This window comes from Microtus pennsylvanicus, chromosome 1, assembly GCF_037038515.1.
Source record: "Microtus pennsylvanicus isolate mMicPen1 chromosome 1, mMicPen1.hap1, whole genome shotgun sequence".
Lineage (NCBI taxonomy): Eukaryota > Metazoa > Chordata > Mammalia > Rodentia > Cricetidae > Microtus > Microtus pennsylvanicus.
The window spans coordinates 83486943-83511469 of record NC_134579.1 but is presented as its reverse complement, the minus strand read 5'-3'; the positions used below and the strand labels follow the sequence as shown (position 1 = coordinate 83511469).

The 24527-nt window shown below is 42.2% G+C and overlaps 2 protein-coding genes across 2 annotated transcripts in view; both read right to left on the bottom strand.

The window, feature by feature from the left end:
- Positions 1–4618: 4618 nt before the first annotated feature.
- LOC142847606 (replication factor C subunit 3-like) overlaps positions 4619–24527 on the bottom strand; it is a 52036-nt gene continuing 32127 nt past the window's right edge. The window contains exon 11 of the mRNA XM_075968424.1: positions 4619–4882. Within this exon, the coding sequence (XP_075824539.1) occupies positions 4691–4882 (192 nt within the window). The 3' untranslated portion in view covers positions 4619–4690. The remainder of the gene's footprint in view (positions 4883–24527) is intronic.
- On the bottom strand, positions 8064–23362 carry LOC142849224 (disks large homolog 5-like). The gene is made up of 6 exons (XM_075971208.1): positions 19612–23362; positions 14032–14191; positions 12897–13028; positions 12050–12233; positions 10135–10250; positions 8064–8999 (listed from the first exon to the last, which is right to left on the bottom strand). Exons 2-6 carry the CDS (start codon positions 14136–14138, stop codon positions 8981–8983), a joined length of 558 nt encoding a protein of 185 aa, XP_075827323.1. The 5' UTR covers positions 14139–14191; positions 19612–23362; the 3' UTR covers positions 8064–8980.

Below are 24527 nucleotides of genomic sequence, written 5' to 3'. Positions count from 1 at the left end.
ATTTTGCATGCAAATGGATGGAAATAGAAAACACTATACTGAGTGAGGTAACCCAGACCCAAAAAGATGAACATGGGAATGTACTCACTCATAATTGGTTTCTAGCCATAAATAAGGGTCATGGAGTCTACAATTGGTGATCCTAAAGAAGCTAAGTAAGAAGGTGAACCAAAGGAAAAACATATAGTTATCCTCTTGGCTATGGAAAGTAGACAAAATTGCCGGGGAGAAAATTGGGATCTTGGGGGTGGGTTGGGATGGGGGTAATGGGAGATGGGGAGAGAAAAGCGAGAAGGGGAGGATGGGGGGACCTTGGGGAAAAAGGAGGATTGGGATAAAGGAAGGTTGGATAGGGGAGCAAGGAAGCACAATCCTTAGTTAAGGGAGCCACCTTAGGGTTGGCAAGAGACTTGAACCTAGAGTGGCTCCCAGGAGCCCAAGGCAATGTCCCCAGTTAGTTCCTGGGGTAGCGGAGGATAAGGAACCTGAAATGACCCTATCCTATAGCAATACTGATGAATATCTTGCATATCACCATAGAACCTTCATCTGGTGATGGAAGGAGATAGAGACAGAGTACTGGACTGAGCTCCCAAGTTCCCAATGAGGAGCAAAAGGAGGGAGAACATGAGCAAGGAAGTCAGGACTACGAGAGGTGCACCCACCCACTGAGACAGTGGGGCTGATCTATTGGGAGCTCACCAAGTCCAGCTGGACTGTGACTGAAAAAGCATTGGATAAAACCAGACTCTCTGAACATGGCAAACAATGAGGGCTGATGAGAAGCCAAGGACAATGGCAAGGGGTTTTGATCCTACTCACTGTTCTGGCTTTGTGGGAGCCTAGAGAGTTTGGATGTTCACCTTGCTTGATATGGACAGAGGGGGGTGGATCTTGGACTTTCCACAGGGCAGGAAACCATGACTGCTCTTTGGACTGGACAGGGAGGGGGAAATGAGTGGGGGAGGGAGAGGAGGCTGGGAGGAGTGGGAAGGAAATGGGAGGCTGGGAGGAGGCGGAAACTTTTTTTTCCTTTTCTCAATAAAAAAAAGTTAAAAGAGCAAAAAAAAGAAAAAAAAACAATATGACATTTCTAATTCTACATAACTGAAAGAGTTATGCTAAACAATGCATTTTGGGTGATTTAATATGCATTTTTCTAAGTCAGTAACAAACAGAGCCCTCAGATGTAAGCCTTGCCATACATTTGCATTTACTGTCTTTATATGAGGATATGAGCTAGTCTATAGAGGAAATGGGCATCAGTAAGTTACAACATTCCTATGTCACAATGGAATTTCCAGTGATGAATATCATCAGTTAACTGAGGGTATATGTCCAAAAAAATGAGCAGGCAAGAACAAAATGGAGGTAATTTATATTGTGTAAACAATATAAATTAATATCTCTCATAAGAAGTACAAGCAAGCAAATGTCAGTCAAAATAAACTCCATAGACTAGACTATAAGAAACAGAGAAGTAAAGATGTGCAACATAAAAATATAACCTTTGCAGAAGAAATTGAGCATAGTCTCTGAGCAGAGACATACTTACTGTAGAATCAGCCCTCTCTTCTGTCTCAGGGAAAATGATGTGTCCTTGTAGCTCCTGGATTCTTTCTTGAGGAACTTGCTTTAAAATTATCAACAGACACCATTCACCTGCTACACGCACACTCACCATCTACAGAAACACAGAAATTAAGAGAGTATTCGCTCCTGGCTTGGTTCCACAGATACTCATAAAAACAAGAGAGATTAAAATGAGTTTCTCCCTTGCTGAGTTCAAGTGGTCTGCTCAGCAGTGAAGTTATATTTGTTGTGCTCAACCAAGGCAAAGCAAAAATGTGGTAAGGAAAGCTGAACTCAAATGTAGATCAGAATTCTATAGAGCTAATCATGAACTTCACTTTCTTTTCACTGGCCAGGTTCACAAAGATGGAGTTGCTACTTAGATGGAAGCTGTGGAATGGGATAAAGCACAATTGAAAGCGATTTCGAGTCAAAATGAGGTTATTCATGTTGGAAATTTTGAGAGAACTATACCTATTTTTGGATTCTTTTAATGGAAGCATTAGAGTTCAAAATGTATCAGCACTAGACAGTGTTCATTAACCATGAAGCTAGTTATCCCAGTATGCTATGACACATTCTTATGGACTCATATACACTGACATGCATAAAAAGTAGATACTGTGCTTACCGTAATTCACGTGATGATTCTACTTTTAGGAACCATCCTTATACTGAAACATAAGTGCTCTGTATGAAAGTTGTGGGGATGGGTAAAGAAGGAGCCCAAGAACCTAAGAATGTATTTCTAAAGTGTTTGTAGATGGTTTACACAGTATCTGTACAAGCTTGAAAAATACAGGTGATTTTTAGTTATATCTGTTCGCTAGTGATCAATTCAGGGCAGTATCATGTAAGAGGTTAACTGTTACCAGTAGTTTCTTCTATTTTTTTCATAATTGCATGAAAACACGTTTTTACAATATATCTGTGTATGTGTGTGTGTGTGTCTGTGTGTATATGTGTGTTGCAACATCCATAAGAAGATTACATAAAATTCACCCCCAATTTCTGACTTACACTTTCTTTCCAACCACTCTTCTATAAAGATATATTACAAATATTTAGTTCCTTTAGCATTTCTCACACAGGAAAACAAAATAATAAGTTTAAACACATTATTAATATACTCACTGTCACCTATAATGCATAGGTGCACTGATGGAGGAAGATCATTGATTAATTAATAAACTGCTTGGCCCTGATAGGTTAGAACATAGGTGGGTAGAGTAAACAGAACAGAATGCTGGGAGAAAGAGGAAGTGAGCTAAGACGCCTCAGACAGACACCATGCCACTGCTCTCCAGGGCAGATGTCATGAGCTCAGACCCAGGATGGACATAGGCTACAATCTTCCTGGTAAGCGTACCTCGTGGTGCTACACACATTAATAGAAATGGGCCAAGCAGTGTTTATATGTGTTTGTGTGTCATTATTTTGGGTCATTAGCTAGCCAGGTAGTCAGGAGCTGGGTGGAAAACGCAGCCCCGCAGCTCCTTTCAACAGTGCACTATGGAGAGAAATCAGTAAATCATGTCTTCTTTGTGTCATCTGACCAGGAGCATCTTCAGATTTAAACGGTCTGATTCACTCATCAGGTGTCATCCATTTTTATCCTGTCCTATGTGTGAGTCTGAATCTATTCCTTTTGTAGGCTGTCTTAATAATGTGTTGTAGTGGCTCATTGTGTATCTGTCCATGGCAAGGGCTTTATTCTCTTTCTCTCATTGAACAGCACAAGGAGAATCACAAGAGGAAGGGCTGAGGGATACTGTGCAGAAATCTTTAAAATGATTTCACAAGGATTAGTCACTGACTGTACTTGACCCCACTTGATACCAATAACAGACAGTTCTACAAACACCATTGTTTACCAAGATTCAATCTCTATATTGTATTTAGCATTTATTGTGGAGGAAATAAGTTAAGGTTTCACCTGTGCATTAGCTTAGGACACAACAGCTTATTATGTGGAAAATCCAAGGGAAGTGAGGTTGGTTGTTACAGTGTTCTCTTATAAAGACGGATTAAACAAACACTTCATGGTAGGCAAAAGGAGGAGGTTTTGAAGAGAATCCTTGGAGCAAAATATTTAAGATGATGTAGTGACAAATGAGACATTGTAAAACTAAGTGCCTTCAATAGATAGGAGACTAACATTTGAAAAAAGAAACAGAGGAAAGATTGGGAAATACCATTCCCAGGTAAATATCATACAGAAATTCTAGAACATTCCTACTACCATAGTATGAAAAAGAATCTAGAACATTCTTAGAACTAAAAAGCTAAACACCAAAACAAAGAAACAAGCAAACAAGAACAAAGAAAATCCACTGGCATTAAACTATGTCATAAGCATGAACAGAAATCTCAAGAGAATCATTAGGTCATACTACAAAAACGTGTACTCCACAAAATTGGAAAATATAAAGGAAATGGACAATTTTCTAGATGGATACCATATACCACAATTAAATCAAGACCACGTGAGCAATTTAAATAGACCTATAACCGGCAAGAAAATAGAAGCTGTCATCAAAAATCTCCCAAACAAAAAAAGGCCAGGGCTTATGTGAATTCAGTACAACAATCTCTGAGTATTTCCTTGTAAAGTGTAACAGGAATCTGGACATTTCAGTGTCCACCCTCTATATTTATACCCTTAAAAAACAAAAACAAAACAAAATAAAAAAAAAACAGGATCAGCTTTCTCCCAGAACGCCACAACACTGAGGGCAAGATCATTGAGGCTTTGCAAGTCTTTTATAGTTCAGCGGCTGGAGAAATGGCTTAGTGGCCAAAAGCCACTTGTTCTTCCAGAGGACCACGTTCAATACTCAGTACCCATACATCTGTAATTCCAGTCCCAGGGGCTCCAGCACTCTCTTCTGGCAGCATCTATGAACATGGTACACAAGCAAACATACTGAAGCAGACAAAACACCCTTACATATAAAAATAATGAATACAAATGATTAATAGCTCAGAGAGTATTCATTTAAAAACAAAAAAAAACCCACATTAACAATTTAGTAAAGAAAGTTTATTGTACCCACAGTCCCAGAGCAAATCTGCATAAACACAACTTCTGAGGCACTTGGAGGAGCCGCTGGCTGCATCAGAAAACCATGCCTTCCAGCCCGTCCTCCATGAACATCTTACAAAGGGCCATAAACTTGGCCACAAACGCCTCCAAGTGATAAATGGCTTTGCTGCCCAGCTGCAGTCGATGCTCATAATAGGCTGCCATCTGCGCCACCTCCCCTTTCAGCTGCCCGTCGCAGTTGTGTAAGAGCTCTGAGAGCAGGCCCTACAGGAGGAAGGGAGACTTAAAAAGCAGTCTGGGGAAAAATAGCCAAACATGCTTTTGCCTCTCCCTCATAAAGGTAAAGCTTTAATGTAGTTTTTATGTCTGTATGTAGACATATATACTTACATGTATGTATATATGTGTATATATATGTATATATCTGTAACTTTTTTGTACGAATCAGCAGTTTTCAACAAAGCCAAAAACACCATGTATACAATAAAACCTGGCACTTAATCAAGGCTTTCAAAATTCCAAACACAGAAAGTCCCTTGCAACAGTCTGAATTAAAGGATCGATTTTTGTTTTGGTTTGCTTTGTTTGCTTTATTGATGATGTGGAAGAAAGATGCAGAAGAAAATGTATCTTGATATAACCGACATTTTACAGACTGAGCAAACTGTACCTATGTATTTAGGAATACACATGTGCACACACAGAAATATGTGTGTGTGTATTTGTAAATAATTAATGAAAAAGTAGCCATGAATTTTAAAGGGAATGGATTAGAGTGAGGAAAGAGAAAAGGGGTAATTATATTATAATCTCAAAAACTAAAATAAGTGGTTAAAAAAGTAAATTGTATCTTAGATTTTGATCTTTTTCCAGGCTAGAGATATGCAGTATAACATTCTCTTGCGACCGTGGCACCATGTAGGGAATCACACCAGTCACATGATCCTGATGGCGACAGACCATATCTGCAGCACATTATCACTGACCTGTGCTGTCTGATGGGTAAGTAAGATGCACTAAATGCTCTTTTGTTCTTTCAGACAAGGCCCAGGCTGATGTGCTCAAGAGATCCTTCTACCTCATCCAAGTGGCCACCAGATCTGGCAACGTCATTTGCATGACATGTTCAACATATTAAGGGTGAGGTCCCCAGTTAGTTCCTGGGGCAGCTGAGGATAGGGAACCTGAAATGACCCTATCCTATAGCCATACTGATGAATATCTTGCATATCACCATAGAACCTTCATCTGGCGATGGAAGGAGATAGAGACAGAGACCCACACTGGAGCACTGGACTGAGCTCCCAATGTCCCAATGAGGAGCAGAAGGAGGGAGAACATGAGCAAAGAAGTCAGGACCACAAGGGGTGCACCCACCCACTGAGACAATGGGACTGATCTATTGGGAGCTCACTAAGGTCAGCTGGACTGTGACTGAAAAAGCATGGGATAAAACTGGACACTCTGAACATGGCGAACAATGAGGGCTGATGAGAAGCCAAGGACAGTGGCACGGGGTTTTGATCCTATGTAATGTGCTAACTTTGTGGGAGCCTAGGCAGTTTGGATGTTCACCTTCCTAGATAAGGACGGAGTGGGGAGGACCTAGGACTTACCACAGGGCAGAAAACCCTGACTGCTCTTTGGACTGGAGAGGGAGGGGGAAAGGAGTGGGGAGAGGGGGAGAAGGGTGGGAGGAGGGGGAGAAGGGTGGGAGGAGGGGTAGGGAAATGGGAGGCTGGGAGGAGGTGGAAACTTGGTTTTTTTTCTTTCTTTTCTCAATAAAAATAATAATAATAAAATAAATAAATAAATAAATTGGATACCCATCTGCCCACCCAACAAACTCTAAGAGAGTGCTTAGTTTATTGCAAGAAAAAAGTGTACAGAATATTTACGATGCTGAGTATTTCATAGGAAAGCTGGACGGTGCTGTAAAGAGTCTTTTTAATTGTTTAACACCACCAAAAAAATGAAATTAGGAGGATTGCTGGGACAGAGTTGGGACTGTTGTATGATAAACCACATGTTATCTAGTCTTTCTGTGGAGAGGCAGTGGTTACGCATTTTAAAATATCTGGGTAAACTATTTCTTCTCATGACAATTTGCCATAATTCAGTAGCATGACCTTCCCCTAGAGATAGCGAAATATTTTGAAATGCTACAGCATTACTGATGTTCTGATGACTCAGATCTGTACTACTCTTTATCGTAATTTGCACTGAAAAATAGCATTGAAACTACTCTACAAAATAACGTTAAATAAAAAGAGGAAACATTCACGATAACTGTACCTTTTTTCTTTTTGTGGTTTTTATTGAGCTATACATTTTTCTCCCTTCCCATCCCTTTTCTTGTACTTTTTTTTAATATACTTTTTATACTATTGGATATTTATAATCAAGCTTTTACTCTAGGGTCTTATTAGAAAAAAAACAGCAACCTTGGTATTTGATGTAAATGTAGTATGCTAAATTCTGAGATAGCCTGAGAAAAAGCTGGAGATATTATTTAATAGTAAAAGTAGACGAGGTTTCTCATCTGCCTTGTAGCATTAAGTTAGTTTGTAACACTCAGATTTATTTTTACATGTATGCCTGTGTGTGAATGTTTTCACACATGTATATGCTCTACATGCATGCTTGGTGCTGAGGTCAGAAGGTATTGGGTTCCCTGGAATTTTAGATTCAAAAGGATGTGAGCACCCTTATGAAGCTGGGAACCAAACCCAACTGCCCTTAACTACCGAACAATCTCTCTAAACCATAAACTCACACTTCTTAAATTTAGCAGATGAAATGATGTTTTGAGTAACCTATATGAAACAGCCTTATGGAATTTTATCAACTGTTTTGTGACATAAACCAATGGGTGGGACCATTTCAGAGCTTTGAATGAATCCTTCTGACTCTGTTCCCAATATTCCTACTGTAAGTAGATGACAGTGTTGGAGCAGGCCCTTACTCTACAGCTTTCCCATGTGACACACATGGTTTAGGAGTGAGAGGTTGGAAGGCATCTCCAGAATACAAACTTGCAGCTCAGCAGTTCCCCTCTGCTGTGGGCACCCTTTGCTCATGCATTTCAAAGGCAACTTTCAGTGGTTTGCTATCCCGGGATCACAATGTGCAATTGTGATTGGACACCAGGATAGAACTAATGTAGTGCAGAACGAGGAGTTCCTTTCTTTCCAGATCCCTTCTTCATGACATTCTCTTAAATATGACTGTAACAGAAAGTCTTGGTAGTAAAGACAGGAGTAGGTCAGGCCATCTACATCCAAGGTACTACCCTCCTGTGTAGACCTGTGTAGACCTGCCTGGATGCGAAACCGCTGTGTAACCAAGGCTCCTGGAATGTGCAGAGATCCATCTCTGCCCATGAGTTCTGTAGTCACCAGAGAGCAACCCCACATCTGACTCAAGAAAGGCTGTAAAACCAAGGAGTCGAAAATTGATTTTATTCATAAAAATACTCATTATACTCAATAGGAAATTTAGAAGGGGTAGTCAGTATATACAGGGTAGAGCCTTAGCCAACTATTAAAACAACAAGAATAAATTATTTAAAAACCAACAACAAAATCTAAACCAAAGCAAAGAAAAAAACTATCCAAACAAATGAAAACCAAACCCAAACCCGAACCCTTGCTCCAATTAAGCTAAAAATAGTCTCTAGCTCTAGATCCAAAAAATCAATCGAGAGCATCAGGCTCCCTAAAGACACCAAAGGTGACCAAACCTCCTCTATAGACCCTTTCTCAGGACTGACGTGCCAGTCCAGGATGTGAAACTGGAGAATCCCCTGACATTTTCTTTATGGACGATCAATGAGTAACACAGGTGAGGGATGCTGTAGTCTCTGTACTGCGTTATCTTCACCAACACTTTCCTGTGACATGGACTCTCCCTCAGCACTCACAGGAGAGGGAATCCTGTTCTTTTCCCTGTGGTGTGCACAGACTACAGCACGGCATCAGTACAGTCTTTCTCGTGAGAGTCCTCACCACATATGGAGGGCGCAGCCGGCTTACTAAAGACATGGAGAGTAAACTGACAGAGGAAGCCTTGCTCAGCAGCATATCCTCCCCATGCTGCTGTGCGCCACTCAGGGTCCACCTGCTGACCAATGTCGGGGTCTGGAGTCATTCTTGGTGGGTCCTCTGAATGTCAGGCGTCTTTCTGATGATTTCCTTTCTCCAGGAATAGTGGGTCAACAGAACATGAATCAGATTGGCGATGGATCCCCTGCAGTAGGTGGAGATTTTCCTCACTGGTTATTTCACAGCTACAAGGAGGGGTCTGCTTCTCAGTAGGTGTTGCTGCTCAAGTGGAGAATGTGTGAAGCTTCCTTCAGCCTCCTCAGTTCTCCAAAGCGGAGCTGTCAGAGAAGGAAAGGCAATCAGATGCATAGGAAGCCTCGGACTGTCCACACAAGGGAAACAAACATCAAGGAAGAAAACCCACCCCATGAATGCCAAGGTTGCAGGGGACAGGAGTGAATGGTGGCTCACTGGCCTGGCACACACACGGATCCTGCTGCAGCAGGTTTGTCTGCAGGAGGCTCTCATCCTGGACTGTGGCCAGATCATGCTGGAGGTTTTCATCTTAGGGGAGGAAATTGCTGGAACACAGGTCTGTTAAGGACCTGCCCTGTCAGCTTTTGAGCTTCCACCAGCTCTACTCAACTGGGAAATCCAGCATTACATTTGAGCTGGGCTCATTCACTCCTTGTTTCTTCAAGGATAAGACAGCACCTGAGTTTCTTTTTTTCTCCACCTTTAAAACTGCTAGAAAGTGAGCTGAGAAATACACACTGTGGTGAACTAGAAAAACAGCCCAATACTCCAATAGTTTAGATACATTCTTTTGAAAAAAACAAAGTATAGCAATGTCTGGGTCACAGGCCTTGAACAGATGCCAGGAAACTGTGAGCAACCTGGGAAATTAACTGTATGAGGCCCTGAAGAGGAGCAAACACAACACTGCAGTGAAGGCTGGGCTTATTCCTTCAGCACAGAAACTTCCTTGGATTCAACATGTCAAACTCTAAATGTGATTTTAATTCCAGAGAAACCTTACAGGAAACAGATGCAAACTGCAGAGAACCCATAATCAATAAGAAGGTGCTGTATGCTAATCTGCCCAAGTGTAGGATTTTATCTCTAAAGCTGATACTCCTGGAGGAAAATAAAGTGGCAGGAGGAGACACCGTCTTCCACAATTAACACTGCCTCTATTAGGTCTGGGACTACCATAGGAAGGATCAATGAACTCAGAACACACGAGAGCACTCAGAATTGAAGAAGTGCACACAATTGAGAAAGATTAAGGATAACACATATTGCTTCCTGTGCAGACATTTCTGTTGACTGAGCCAGCCCAATACTCTCAGATGTTCTTTCCCTGGCTTTGACTGAAAAGTCATGCAAATGTCCAGGAACCCAAATAGGACAGAGATTCAGGTACTGGGGAACTACTTGATATAACTCCCTCTTCGTGGCCTGGGATCCTACCTCATCTGGGAGACAGCGAAGGGATTCTGCAGCTTTTCAGCCATTTCTATATGTTTGGTGACCAGATCCCTCAGCTTCAGCAGGAATTGTCGTCTTTCCACCAATATATCCTGTTTCTGTTCATTAGAATATTATGTTCTTAGTGGAGGGTTGAACACTCACATGCACACACACACACACACACACACACACACACACACTCACTCCTCAACGCACACTTCTGGATATACATGTACAAGAACATACACATTCAGCAAAATAACAAGAATTAATCATTTGATATTTCTCTGTATCAATGGTCTCATTTCCTTAATAAAAATACACAGAATGACAGAATGGATGCAGAAACAGGATCCCTTTTTCTTCTGCATACAAGAAACAAACTTCAACATCAATTATAGACATTACCTCTGGGTAAGGAATTGGAAAAAAAATCTTCCAAGCAAATGTACCTAAAAGACAAGCTGGTGTAGCTATTTTAATACCTAACAAAATCGACCTCAAACCAAAATTAATCAAAAGACATGGGGAAGGACACACCACAAAGATAACATTTTAATTTTTTTTTTAATTTTTCAAGACAGGGTTTTTCCATAGCTTTGGAGCTTGTCCTGGAACTAGCTCTTGTAGACTAGGCTGGCCTTGAGCACAAGGAGATCTGCTTCCCTCTGTTTTTCAAGAGCTGGGATTAAAAGTCTGCACCACCACCACCTGGCCATCATTTCAATTCTTAACATGTATGCCCTAAGTAAATTTTTAAGATAAACATTACTATAGCTTCTATAGCTGAAAACACATATTGATTTCCACATGCTAATATGGAAATTATTACCAATAATAATCTCAGTCTCACCAATGTGCATGTCATCAGTGTGCAGGTCATGCAGACAAAAATTAATAAACTCTGGATTAACTGAAGTTTTTTTTTAATTTATTTATTATGTATACGATATTCTGTGTGTATGCCTGCAGGCCAGAAGAGGGCACCAGACCCCATTACAGATGGTTGTGAGCCACCATGTGGTTGCTGGGAATTGAACTCAGGACCTTTGGAAGCACTCGGGAGGCAGAGGCCGGCGGATCTCTGTGAGTTTGAGACCAGCATAATCTACAAGAGCTAGTTCCAGGACAGGCTCCAAAACCACAGAGAAACCATGTCTCGAAAAAACCAAAAAAACAAAACAAAACAAAACAAAAAAACAACAACAAAAATAAAGCGCAAACGTATAATCTACTGACCTTGGACATTTGGTTCAAGCATCAATTCTTTAAGTATTTAGACTAAGTTTGAGCTTGTGATGCAAACCCTTAATCCTAGCTACTCAGAAACTGAGATAGATGGACTAAACATTAAAGTCTGGACTGAACTCCACTGTGAGTTCAAAGCTAATCTTTGGAATGTAGTGTGATCATATCTCAAGATTTTAAAAGGATTTGGTGATATATCTCATTGTTAGAATGTGTAACAAACATGAGCAAAGCCCAGGTTTAATGTTATTTTAATAATTAGATCAAATAACCATGGGAGAACTGCTATTTTCGGAAGGGAAATTAAGGAGGAGTGGACCCGGGGTCCGGGGAGCAGGGGAGCATTGGGTGAATGACTGGGAGGAGGGAAGGAGGTTCAACGGATGAAACATGAGAGAAGATAAAAAATGTAGACAATAACCACCCCTTTGACATTTACACGGGGATTTTTTATTTCAAAGATGTTTTCAGCCATTGATCTCACAAGATGCTAAATCCTTAGAAAGTCTTGGAATAATCACAGAAATCAACAATTGGACAGGATGTTAGTGAGCTACTGGAAAAGTGGGTGGATGATCACCTGTGAGTGTGTGTGTGTGTGTGTTTGTGTGTGTGTGTGTGTATTACTACTGATGGTGGACAGCCTGCCCACATTGCTGCAGCCTACCTTATCCAACTCATCACATAGCTCACAGAACTTCTCATCGGTCTTTTCATAGAGATTCTTCACCTTCTCACAGGCCACTTGCATTGAAATCTGCTCCCTCCATAGCTTTCGGTTCTCCTCTCTCAACATGCTCACTTTTTTCTTCAACTGAGTTCGCTCATTCAGGAGCTGGTTGTGGAGGATGCTGAAACATCACAAAAACACATTGAGACCTACCTAGCCTCCATCTCCCACATCACCCATGCAAACTCCCATGTCCCCAGACAGCCCTAGACCAGAGCCCACAGTCACCATGCCAGGATACCCTAGTGGCTGTCAAATGTCAGAGAATGGCCAAATTACAGAAAGACTCAGACTGCTTTTGAAAACTGTTACAATAAAAGAAATGCATGTACTTCTGAGAGCAGGGTTTGCCTCCTACCACATGTACTTAACTGTCCATGGTATTGGGAAAGCATCAGCAGGTTGAGAGGTAGAAGACAAACATTCTCTGAGGGAGGACAGCAGACCCAATTGAAATATATTCTATCTATGGGTAGAATGGGATCACCTCTGTAAACCCCTACCAGAGCCCCCAAGACCCACAAATGCCTGACACCTTTATCATGGTACAAATAGATTTTCTATCGAGAGGCTCCTGAGCCTGGCAGGACAATGTTGTGATGGGCTCACACATACTTCAGTCTTAGCAAAACTAGTCCAGTAGGTCCAAGTCAAGAGCATAAGACAGACTGCTTTTTATAGGGAGACAGGCCAAAAGGAAAGTCCTCACTTTGGTTCAAAGACAAAAACATGGCAAAAGCAGTCACTGCAAATGAATAGAGTCCTAGTGAAGTCAGTCACTCACCTGTCAGAGACAGTTTCCTCAGTCAGCTCCTTGCACTTGTACAAGACCTCTCTCATCTCCATGGGGAATTTCTGTAGATCCAACATCACTTTCTTATGCTCCATATTCACCATCTCCAACTCAAAATTTAGCCTGTATTAGGGCATAGCCCCAGAGCAAAGAACCCCGTGAATTCTGGACTTAATGATCCTATGATTTCAGGCTGTGCCCTAAACACCCCAGCACAGTCAATGTCACTGATAGCTATGAACGAGGACAACCTGGTGCAGTTTAAACTTGCTGACGTGGCCCCACACCAGCAATCAGGGGTGAAAAGGGAGTGATCCAGAGCTGCATGAGTTCCATTAATGGGCCTGGAGGAATAGAATAGTTAAGTCCTGGGGAGCCTGTGTCACAAGTCTGATCCCACCAGAAATCTATGATAATGTTGTTCCCGTCTTCAGAACAGGGATATTTGATCCTAGGTTCCTATTGCTACATGGATGTCTAAACCACAAAATCAGTGTTAACAGCGAGCAGACCTGACTTAAGGATAGATACATAAGTCTCCAGTGGATTCCAATGGGCTGCCAAGGTGAGCACACGGGCCAGGAGCACCATCACTGGTCATAGTGGAGTTCCCTGACCCTAAGGGAACTTAGTGGGATCACCTGGAAACTGTGGCACAGAAAGAACCACATGCCACAGACCCCCAACTGCTAGGACACACACACACACATACACGGAGGATGCCAAATAAATGTAGGCAGGCAGAATTGTCTCAGAATATAAGACACCAGACTAGAGAGGAGCAGTGATGAAGTTCAGACCTCAAGTCACACACTGAGATGCACCAAGACGACTAGGCCCCTGCAGCTGCTCCCAGGAGCAGCCAGTACTCAAGTACCTGCTGGTTAAGCACAAAGACTCACCATAAACTCACAGCACCTAGCATCGTCCAAAAGCCAACACCTGTCAAGGCCTCATGAAATGTATGCTGAGAGCTCACAAACTATTGCCCCATCCCCAGACTGATCCAGACCACAGACTCTGCTTTTTATTTGGAGGAATCACACAGCCTGTGTCCTGATATCACTCCTTCCCAGATTTCAGCTTTGCCTCTCAGATGCCCTCAGGAACTAGACAAAATGGCTACCTGTTGTTCAAATCCTTGTTGGTATAATTAGCCAGAATTCCACGAAGTTCATCCCTTTCTTGGGTCATCATCTGAAGCTGCAGGGTCAGCGTATCCACCTTGTTCATCCGCTGCTCCTGCCCAGTAACAGAGTTTGTGGTTGATGTTTTTCCAGTACTACCTGCAGGTAGATAAATATTAGTGAATTTATGCAGTAGTATGGCACAGGACCAGGAGAGATCATGTTGAGTTCGAAGAAGAGGCCAAGGAAGAGTGAATGCATGGAACACAGTGAAGGATCAGGACAACTCCTCAAACTGGGAGCCCATAAGCCATGCCTCTGTCTCCACTCACTGTGGCTAGCTATGTGTATCAGCCCCTCCTGCTGCCCCACTGGCCCTGAAAGGCATATGTCACCCAGCCATGCTGCTTTGGAAATATCAACTCATTTCTGATGTGATACAGAAAATTCCTGGAGTCTCCAGTGCTTAGAGACTCTCAGTCTCTTAGTGTGGCCTGGAATAGAAGTAACTGAATGTCTGAGACCCTGGTGCATAGATGGGGAATTTCCCATGGGATTCTCACAGAACCTAAAGAAATCACTGATGATGAGTTGTAGCAACAACCTACTCTCACACCCCATTAGTCTGTGCCTCCTGCTGGTCTTTTCCACTCAAAATAAAATTAAGGAACTCACAGAACAGCAGCTGTAACCTTGACAACTCCTGGATCTCTGCCAAACTAACTAGCAGCAATCCTTCACTATGGGTCTGCACTTTAGTAACCCAGAGAAGCAACATAGAATCATCTCTTCCAAGATCCCAGCTACTAAACTCCATTTCAGTAAGGTCCAACTCAACCCACAACCTCCTCCTTCGAAAGTCAGATCTCTCTGCCAACCAGTGTGCTCAATCTTGCCATTGTGTCTTCTGGTGAACCCTATATGCACATAATTGATGTGGGAGTGATTTTTTATTAATAAAGAAACTGCCTAGACCCATTTGATAGGCCATCCCTTAGGTAGGCGGAGAAAACAGAACAGAATGCTGGGAGAAAGAAGCTGAATCAGAAGTTGCCATGATTCTCCCACTCCAGGCAGACGCAGGTTAAGGTCATTCTTGGTAAGCCAGTTCGTGGGCTACACAGATTAATAGAAGTGGGTTAGATCTATATGTAAGAGCTAGCCAATAAGAAACTGAAACTAAAGGGTCAGGCAGTGTTTAAAAGAATACAGTTTCTGTGTAATTATTTCGGGTAAAGCTAGCCGTGTGGGCTGCTGGGTGCCCGGGACGCTGACCCGCTGCTCCTATTTCAAAACATAATGAGTGCCCCAAGAACACAACACTTTTGATTTCAAAAAAAATATGCCAACGACTCTTTAGGATACAGCAGAATGTCCAGAGAACGGACTGTTAGGGTCTCTGCCAACTGCCATCACTTATCTCATAACTGTCTCTTCCCAAGTTCACCAAAAGCCAAACTGGCTTTTCCAGGTGCCTTCCCTGAGACGCAGGGGAAGCTCGTCAGCAGCTCTCTGATAGTTAGACTCTAATTAATTGTAATTTAATACTTCATCATTTTTAGAGGTCAAGACTCATTTTCTAAACATTCCCAAGGAATGGCTCTTCACCTCCGAATCAAAAAGATGGGAAGTGAAGGATACTAAGAAATCAGCTCATGTTGATGTGGAATGAAGTTCAGTTTCATGAAGTGAATGAGTACCTCAGGAAATATCCACAAGGCTGTTACAATGTGTGGGGGTGATGGGGATTGTGGGTGACCCGTCAGACCAAAGATAAGTCACATGGGTAATGATGAAAATTTCCGCCAAACTTCAGCAGAGTACATTCCATCCATCATGATGTTAGCAAAGGTGAGATCACCTAGTGACAGGACAGGCTGGAGACACCTAAGGGCATCCACAGGTGAGCCCTCACTCACCAAGAACAGACACTTGCAGGGAGAGTGATGGCTCATTCCTGCACTCAAGTTAAAGTCAAGTTAAAGATGACTGGCTATTGAGAGTCAGGAACTCAGAAACCTTAGGGGTCACTGACATGCAGCAATACCCAATGGTTCCTACCCTGCATTTGGATGTGAGGTAAAATTTGAGATCCTCCAGCTTTGGTCAGAGGATTTTACTCTCCCTGTTATTAGTGACCCCCAATCAAAAGAAATCCAGTGTGGGTGAAGCTCAGTGCTGTAACTGAAACCTCATTCATCCCTCTCTCCTTCCTTCCCACTCAGAGTCAAAACAGAGGGCCCCTAGCACAGCAGCTGCAGGGTTGACCATTACTGGCTCTCTGCCAATCTAAGCATCAGAAACCCTAAACTCCAGGTCTACTCTTTAGTAACAGAGAGAGCAGGATAGATTCATTACCTCCACGAAGCTCTAAGATCCTCTGACTCACTATGAAAAACCAAGCTGAGGCCCTCCACCATCAAGAAACTCCCCACTCCCTCCCCAGGACTCACTGCGTTTTCCCCAGAACCATTTATGTCTTGATGAGCCACACTGAGGTTGAAGGCCATCTTCCTTCTGCCTCCCTCTAGTCTCGTTACGCTCTCCCTTCTGTCTCCCAAGGAGCCTGCTCAGTCTTGCCAACATGGCTACGTCCAAAACCAGTAGGCAATGAGCAGATGCCCCACAGGCAGTTGGTGTTGCCACAACACTGATGACATCACAGAGAATCAGGGCTCTCCAGGATACAACAGAATGTCCAGGGAGGGGTCTGCTTCTGTCCATGGTACAGCCATTACCGCTGACTCAGTTCCTCACTCCAAAATGACCTTAAACCAAGCAGCCATATCAGGAGCCTCTCTGGGGTCAAAAAGGAAGAAGGAAGCTCTTATACAGGTAGTAATAAAAAATTTCCCCTGGAGAATCAGCAGAGCTCACTCAGGCTATAAGGTTGTGAGTGAAGATGTAATTCACTCTTGACGTGTCTGGTTGGAGTCACATGAGGCCAGAAGATACCTCAGATATTTAGAAAAAACAGTCCTAGAAACAATATGATGGTCCAGACCTTGAATCAATATACTGAGGCAAGAGCAGTGACAAGTAAGAGGTCTGTCAGGCTGTGACGAGGCACACTAAGTTGGAAACACACATGCACATGCACACACATACAGATAGAAGAGGCACACAATCATGGGATAGAATATGATGTACATCACTGCTATGGTCCTTCTATCAGCAAACAAAGCCAAATTCCTTGGCCTAGAGCCAGGTGTTATGATATATGTGCTTGTTAATTGCTTTGGGTACAATACCCATTGGGAGATCATGAGAAGGACAGGCATTTGGAGAGGCTTGGGGTTATTAAATCAAAGAGTTTGCTTATAGCCTAACCTCAATTTCCTATTTCTGACAGTTCTTGTAAAGAGGATCCAGCCCATCGTTAGGCTGAAATTCATTTTCTCCAGATCTCTGGACTTTCTCAACAGAAGCATGTTCCTTAGAACTTAGGGCTGATGAGGTCTGTCAGGTGATCTGTGCCATTTCAGATATGGAAGCCCTAAGCAGGTGAATGTGATTAGCAACTTTTTTTTATAAATAGGGTCTTGTAGAGACCAACAAGTTGAGAACCAAACATCTGGCAAAACTGGTATGAAAAGTTTTATGAACATACAGAGTGGTGCTGTGGTAAAGAAGCAGAAGTGAGAAGTGAGATAGAGAGAGAGAGAGAGAGAGAGAGAGAGAGAGAGAGAGAGAGAGAGAGAGAGAGAGAAATAGAGAGAGAGAGAGAGAGAGAGTGAGAGAGAGAGAGAGAGAGAGAGAGAGAGAATATGGTTTGCAAATCAATCTGAGACGTGACAAGATCTAGAAAACAAGGTATAATGGATTATCAGCAAATTCCAGCAACTAGGAAAGAGGCCTGTGTAGGGGAAACCCAGCCCAAGGGGGTGTGTTAGCCTTGGGCTAATGTTTAGGTATAAATCTGGCGGGCGTGAGCCCCGCTGGTCCCTTTTTGTACTTCCTGTTCATCACTGGATCCCTAGTGTTGTAAGCTATTCCCTCATTAAAGTTTACTATTTCATATTAAGCTAGCCTGGTTATTACGCCACACAGCTTGGCCTTTGCAATAAATAATTGTGAGATATCACACTTAAATAAACACACTTCTCCAAATCAGGAGATATTCTTATCCACCCCAGCCAAATATGCACAAAACCATTCTGCATGTGCCTGCCTCTAATCTCACCAGTCTCCCACACAAATAGGCTTCACTCTCTTCCAAATGACCTGACTGCACCTATGACCCACAATGTTTTCTCTCGACCCACCCATGGAATCTGGAAGGTGCTCAGGAAATGAACTGAGAGATAAGACTTTGCCTACCTGATACTCAAAATGCAGCCTTGAGATTCTCAATCTCTGGATGATAGCCCTAAACCATCCCTCTACAGCAAAGGGAGTCTTGCTGTCAGCTAGTTTTTCTTCTTCCCTTTACATTCTTCAGAAATCTAGGGGACAGCCTCCTCAAGCCTATTCACAGTGGCACATGGTACAGCTTGGCTTCATAACCCTCAAGTCTCACCTCAAGCTGTCAAAAGAAAATTGACAGATTTCACAAACACTCATATGGTTGGAGATGCCGAGGTTATCTATTGTTCACTCTAGCACCTTGCAGGGCCAGAATGTGTTCCCCAGACTAAGCATGTTATCTTCTCTGATATCATCCCAGGACACCCAAATCTGGCTGGAAGGAGCCAAGCTTCCTTCCTTGCCACAGCCTCATAAGGCCCATAATATTGTGAGGTAAGTTCACGTATTATCTCTGCATGGACATTTGCCTATCAAAGAAAACTCATGTACCCAAAACAACTTCTGCTATCTCTGGTTCCAACAGAATCTTGTTCTAATTCTGCATTCCTTAGCAAATGCAACTTGTGTCTTCTATTGCTTAAAGCTTCCCTTTTTCCCATAGTACACACCATTGAGAGTTTGCCTAAATCATCAAGAATTGACTACTACAGCATTCATCATCCATTCACTTTACTTTAAAATTATTGAAAGCCGTGCGATGGTGGCGCACGCCTTTAATCCCAGCACTCGGGAGGCAGAGGTAGGGGGATCTCTGTGAGTTCGAGACCAGCCTGGTCTGCAGAGCTAGTTCCAGGACAGGCTCCAAAGCCACAGAGAAACCCTGTCTCGAAAAACCAAAAAATAAAAATAAAAATAAAATTACTGAGGGATGTGCCCTAAAAACAACAAGTCTTTTTGTTTCCTGCACCTCTATTTTCTAAAAAGCTTTCAGAGATCTCACTAACAGACTTACCTGCCCACTCCTCTATCAGTCAAAAGGGTCCTTAAGGGTTATATGCATATTTACCATTAAGTCTGCAAATGCTTCATTCTTGATGCTTGCAGCCCTCAACTTGGGCTGAACTTAAGACATACTTCCAGGAATACAATTATCTCAGAGAAGAATTTAAAACAAAACTATGCATATAAAACTAAATTACAACAATATTTCAAATGAAAATGTGAACCTTGTATAAATGATGTAACATGTACATATACATGAGCATCTTTCCACATATTTAGGAACCAGAAATACTTGGAGTGCGTGTACAAAAGTATAAATGTTCACTTACCAGGTGGTTAATGAATGCTGCTCCCATTAGAAATGATAACCTCTGCTGACAGTACAGAGCAACCACTGACCATGGAATATTCTGCAAGGCATAATTCAAAGTACAAATGATGCATCACTGGGACACATTACTCAGATATTTTAGTAAAATTTTTACTGTATGATTGCTCTTGGAGAGTACCCAGGTTGCAGTACACTCAGGCAAATGGGGGCTCACAGCCCTCTGTGACTCCAGTTGCAGAAGATATTATGTCCTCTTGTGACCCCTTTGGGCAGTGCAAACATGTGCAGCAGAGACATACATTCAGGCAAATCACCCACACATGTAAAATGAAAGTGAAGAGAGTTTTTAATTGACCTGGATATTATAACCTTCCTGACACACTCATGTACTATTCTAATGTGTAGGTCCATGTGTTATGCATTTTCTGGTAACATGTTTGCTCTTGATGATGTGTAAGACAGGCTCTCCATATGTATTCCTGGCTGTCCTGGAACTCACCATGTAGACTGTGCTGGCCTAAAAATATCCAAATGCTTCTGCATTCTCATGTTGGGATTACAACTGTGAATCACCATTCACGCTCCACCTTTTTGGGTAACTTCATTTTATTGCTTTTGTTTTGTCAATGAGACAGAATCTCACTTGATAGCCAAACTATCCTAAATTTCACTATGTTGACTAGGTTGACTTTGAACTCTCAGAGATCTACATGTCTATACCTACCGAGTTCTGGAATTTAAGGCATGAATCATTATGCATGACATGACTTTCCATGTATTTTTAATAGATGGAGGATGTTGTTGGAGGCTGCTTGTTCAGTCCTGACTGCCCAGACTATAAAATAATCACTCAGAAACTATATTATTTGTAATACTCTTTGGCCAATAGCTTAAGTGTATTTCTGGCTCATTCTTATATCTTAAATTAACCCATCTCCATTAATCTGTATATGGCCAAGTGATGGTGGCTTACCAGTATGGTCCTGTCTGGTGTCTGTCTCCAGTTGGACTACATGGCTTCTTCCTGACTCAGCCTTCTTTCCACCAGCATTCAGTTTAGTTCTGCCTGCCTACCTTTATTCTGTCTTATCACAGGCCAAAACGGCTTCTTTATTCATTAACCAATAAAAGCACGACACAGACAGAAGGACTTCCCACACCAGGAGCAGAAGCTATATTCATAGGAATTTGTGGAAATGCTAAAAAAGAATCGAGGCAGTATGTAATTCTTCCTAACAAAGGAAAAAAAGAAGACAATTAAAAGCACAAGTGAATCAACTGGGCCAGGCCCCTTATCTGGGTCTGCAAAAAAAATGCTTCTAGTCCAATATCAAAAATCTAAATTGCACCGACAGTGACTTTATCATACTTTTCTTTCACAAGATAAAACTTTACATCAGATTTTAATGTTATTGAGCTATGACCTTTTACAGAGACAGGTTTGAAATTCTTTGAGAATTTATCCACGCACACAGTGACTTTGTTCATATTTGCCTTTATTCCTTTTCAATGGTTCCTGGTGCACTCTCTTAATTCCAACATTCCTAACCCCATCCTTATTTTTGTTTTAAATAACCTACCTAGGGTAACACTCCATGCCCATATGCTCGTGTGTAAGAGCCATCACTAAGTTTGCTCAAATGACCTGGCATTAGCACCTTAAATTAAACTCACCCTTCCTCCTCCAAAAGTCATCATCTGCCACCAGTTTCTCAGTAGTGTGTGTGTGGGGGTGGGGGGATATGAGCACTTTTCTCTTCCATGCCTTATTGACTGCCTTGACTATGGAGTTCATGATACAGTAGTCCTGTACTGTTTTATTTCAAGCTTTCTAATATGCTACAAGCATTTCAGAGGTAATCAAATTTTACATTATAATACAAATAAGTGTTGACAAGAAATCTGAAGAAACTATTAATGTTCTTAATTTGACTGATTATTTTCCCACATTTATGAGCTATAATTAAAATAATCAAGGCAGTACTATATCATAATCTGACTGTTGCTCTGTATACTTAAAAAGGTTTGAGATAATTTCTTATATGATAATATCTGAAACACACAGCCAGAAACTGAATGTAACAAAAGACCACTGGAAACTGAACTGAACCTACATCTACATCTTGATATTCCAGATAACCATGATTTCATTTGTTGCTTGAAAGCTGATCAGCCAGATATCTGGGACATGATTTTGAGTTTACCTCAGTTCCTCTCTTACAGATTATCAGAGAGATTTACATTTTTATTGTGATTATTCCTAGTACTTGAACTGGCATTGTGGAGACCATTCATTTTGGAGGGATATCTTGCTTAGCCTAGATATAGTGGGATGGGCCTCAGTCCTGCCTTAAACTGATGTGTCAGACTTTTTGTCTCCACTTGGGAAGCCTTACACTCTCTGAGGAGTTTATGGAGCTGGGGTGAAAGGAAGGTGGGGAGAGCAGGAAGAGGTGAGGGAGCGGGAACTGGGATATTATGATAAAATAAGGAAAGATTGTTCTAAAAATAAATTTAATAAAAAATAAAAAATAAAGTAGGTGATGTATCTAGTTGGAGGAAACATCATAGGGAACATACTTGAATGGATATATGTTGTCATATATCTCTTCTCCTGCATGACTATGGATTATAACCTCTGAAATTGTGATAAAATAAATATTACCACCGTCTAAAAATATTCTATACAGTGTGGGCTTGATTTCTCAAAGAAGGATACACATTGTACTACTTCCTATACTCCCATGATGACATTTAATGACAATCAGTAAAGATTAACAAATAGAGGCTTTGCTCACATATTGTCAGGGTTCCTCCTGTATTTAATTTTCCTTATTCTGACTTTTCTTGATTAGCGTTCTGGAGTGAACCACCTCATCTGAACCTTTAACTGCAGGTACCTCTACATTTCATTTCCTCAACTTGCTGCATCTCCTCTTTCCTGATAAGATTACAAACTAATCATTAAATGGGGTGTCTTTGGGCTAGTGAGTTCAATGCTAAAAACCCCTTTCTATGCTATGATATGCCCAAAACACAAACAAGATCAGTTCAATACATTCTAGGATTGTCGATGAGATGGCATCAGACATTCGTAGGAACTACTGTAAGTCTTAAATCCTCTGTTTCCTCCTTACTTTTCTCAAAATATGTCCATAAAATGGGGGTTGGTTATTTAGTTCACTATTGGAGTGCTTGCATAGCAAGCCCAAGACCTTGGGTTTGTTCCTCAGCTCTGAAAAAATGGCCTAATATTTATCTTCAGAATATCTAGCATGTTACATATATCTGAACCAGAAACTCTTACCTCCTCATGACAATAATCTGCATCACCATGATAGAATTCATCCTGCTTTGTCAAAACTTTCTGTATCACCTAATGTATCCAGGGTTCTTTGCTCCTTTTCTAGTGTCCTACATAAAACCTGGAGAATTTTTGTAGAAATCTTTTGGGGAGCCTAAAATGCCAGGGCTGCCTGAATGGCCAGTATTTCTTCCACCTAACCTCACATATCAGTCTTAATTAAAAGCAGGACCACTGAGAAACAATTGGATTGGAACTAAATGTGAGGGCTATTTCTGGGATAAATGGCCCAGATTCAAGGGGCTAGAGATGCTGGAAAAAAAATTGTGAGTTCTTCACCCATACCTAGTTCTCTGACCTATATGGGAAAAAGGAGTCTGTCCTGCCTTCATTGGAAACAATAAAATATAAAAACTGTATATAGGGGGTGAGTTTCTGACCCTGCTGCGCCAGCACGGGACAGGGAACTCAGGGGTTCCTCAGCCCCCTGTCCTTCTTGGGCTCTCTGCAGGGCCTCTACTCCCTACATACTGCCTCTTTCTTCCTATCCCACCCAGCTTGCATCCGGAGCCCTCCCCACTTCGGCCCCACTGCCCTCTTTTGACACATAACATCACCCTGGGCACTGGGTCCTAGTCCTCGGGGCACCCAAGCGGGAGGGAGTTCCTTTTTTTCTATAGCCTGCCTGCACCAAGCAGGGTAGGTGCGTTGTTTGCGAGCTGCCCAACCAGCACGGACACCTGATCTCTAGGTGCCAGAAGAACCAACATTCGGGTGAGTTTCTGACCCCGTGGCGCCAGCCCGGGACAGGGAACTCAGAAGTTCCTCAACCCCCTGTCCTTCTTGGGCTCTCTGCAGTGCCTGTACTCCCTGCATACTGCCCCTTTCTTCCTATCCCACCCAGCTTGCATCCGGAGCCCTCTCCACTTCGGCCCCACTGCCCTTTTTCGACACATAACATCACACAGCCCAGCCTGTCTGGGCACTGGGTCCGAATCCTCGGGGCAGCCAAGCAGGAGGGAATTCCTTTGTTTCTAAGGCCTGCCTGCACCAAGCACAGTAGGTGCTTTGTTTCCATCTGCACAACCAGCATGGAGACCTGATCTGGGTGCCAGGAAAGTCATCACCGGGGAGAGCCATCACTGGGAAGGTACCAACCCCGCAACAGACAAAGGTCTGATCTCCAAAATATATAGAGAACTCAAGAAACTAGATTTTAAAATGCTAATTAACCCAATTAAAAAATGGGGCACTGAATTGAACAGAGAATTCTCAAAAGAGGAAGTTCAAATGGCCAAAAGACACTTAAGATCATGCTCAACCTCCTTAGCAATCAGGGAAATGCGAATCAAACAATTTTGAGATATCATCTTACACCTGTCAGAATGGCTAAAATCAAAAACTCCAATGATAGCCTTTGCTGGAGAGGCTGTGGAGGAAGGGGTACCCTCATCCATTGCTGGTGGGAATGCAATCTTGTGCAACCACTGTGGAAATCAGTGTTTTGGTTTCTCAGGAAATTCGGGATCGACCTACTCCTGGAAACAGCAATACCATTCTTGGGAATATACGCAAGAGATGCCCCATTATATGACAAGAGCATTTGTTCA

What these genes read in the sequence shown, in the direction of transcription:
- LOC142849224 (XM_075971208.1), bottom strand. Translation starts at nt 14,138, where the DNA reads ATGAACAAGGTGGATACGCTGACCCTGCAGCTTCAGATGATGACCCAA. An exon ending in AACAAGGATTTGAACAACAG is followed by an intron (nt 13,029 to 14,031) that starts GTAGCCATTTTG and finishes GCCCTAATACAG; the next exon opens with GCTAAATTTTGAGTTGGAGA. An exon ending in TATGTGATGAGTTGGATAAG is followed by an intron (nt 10,251 to 12,049) that starts GTAGGCTGCAGC and finishes TCTAATGAACAG; the next exon opens with AAACAGGATATATTGGTGGA.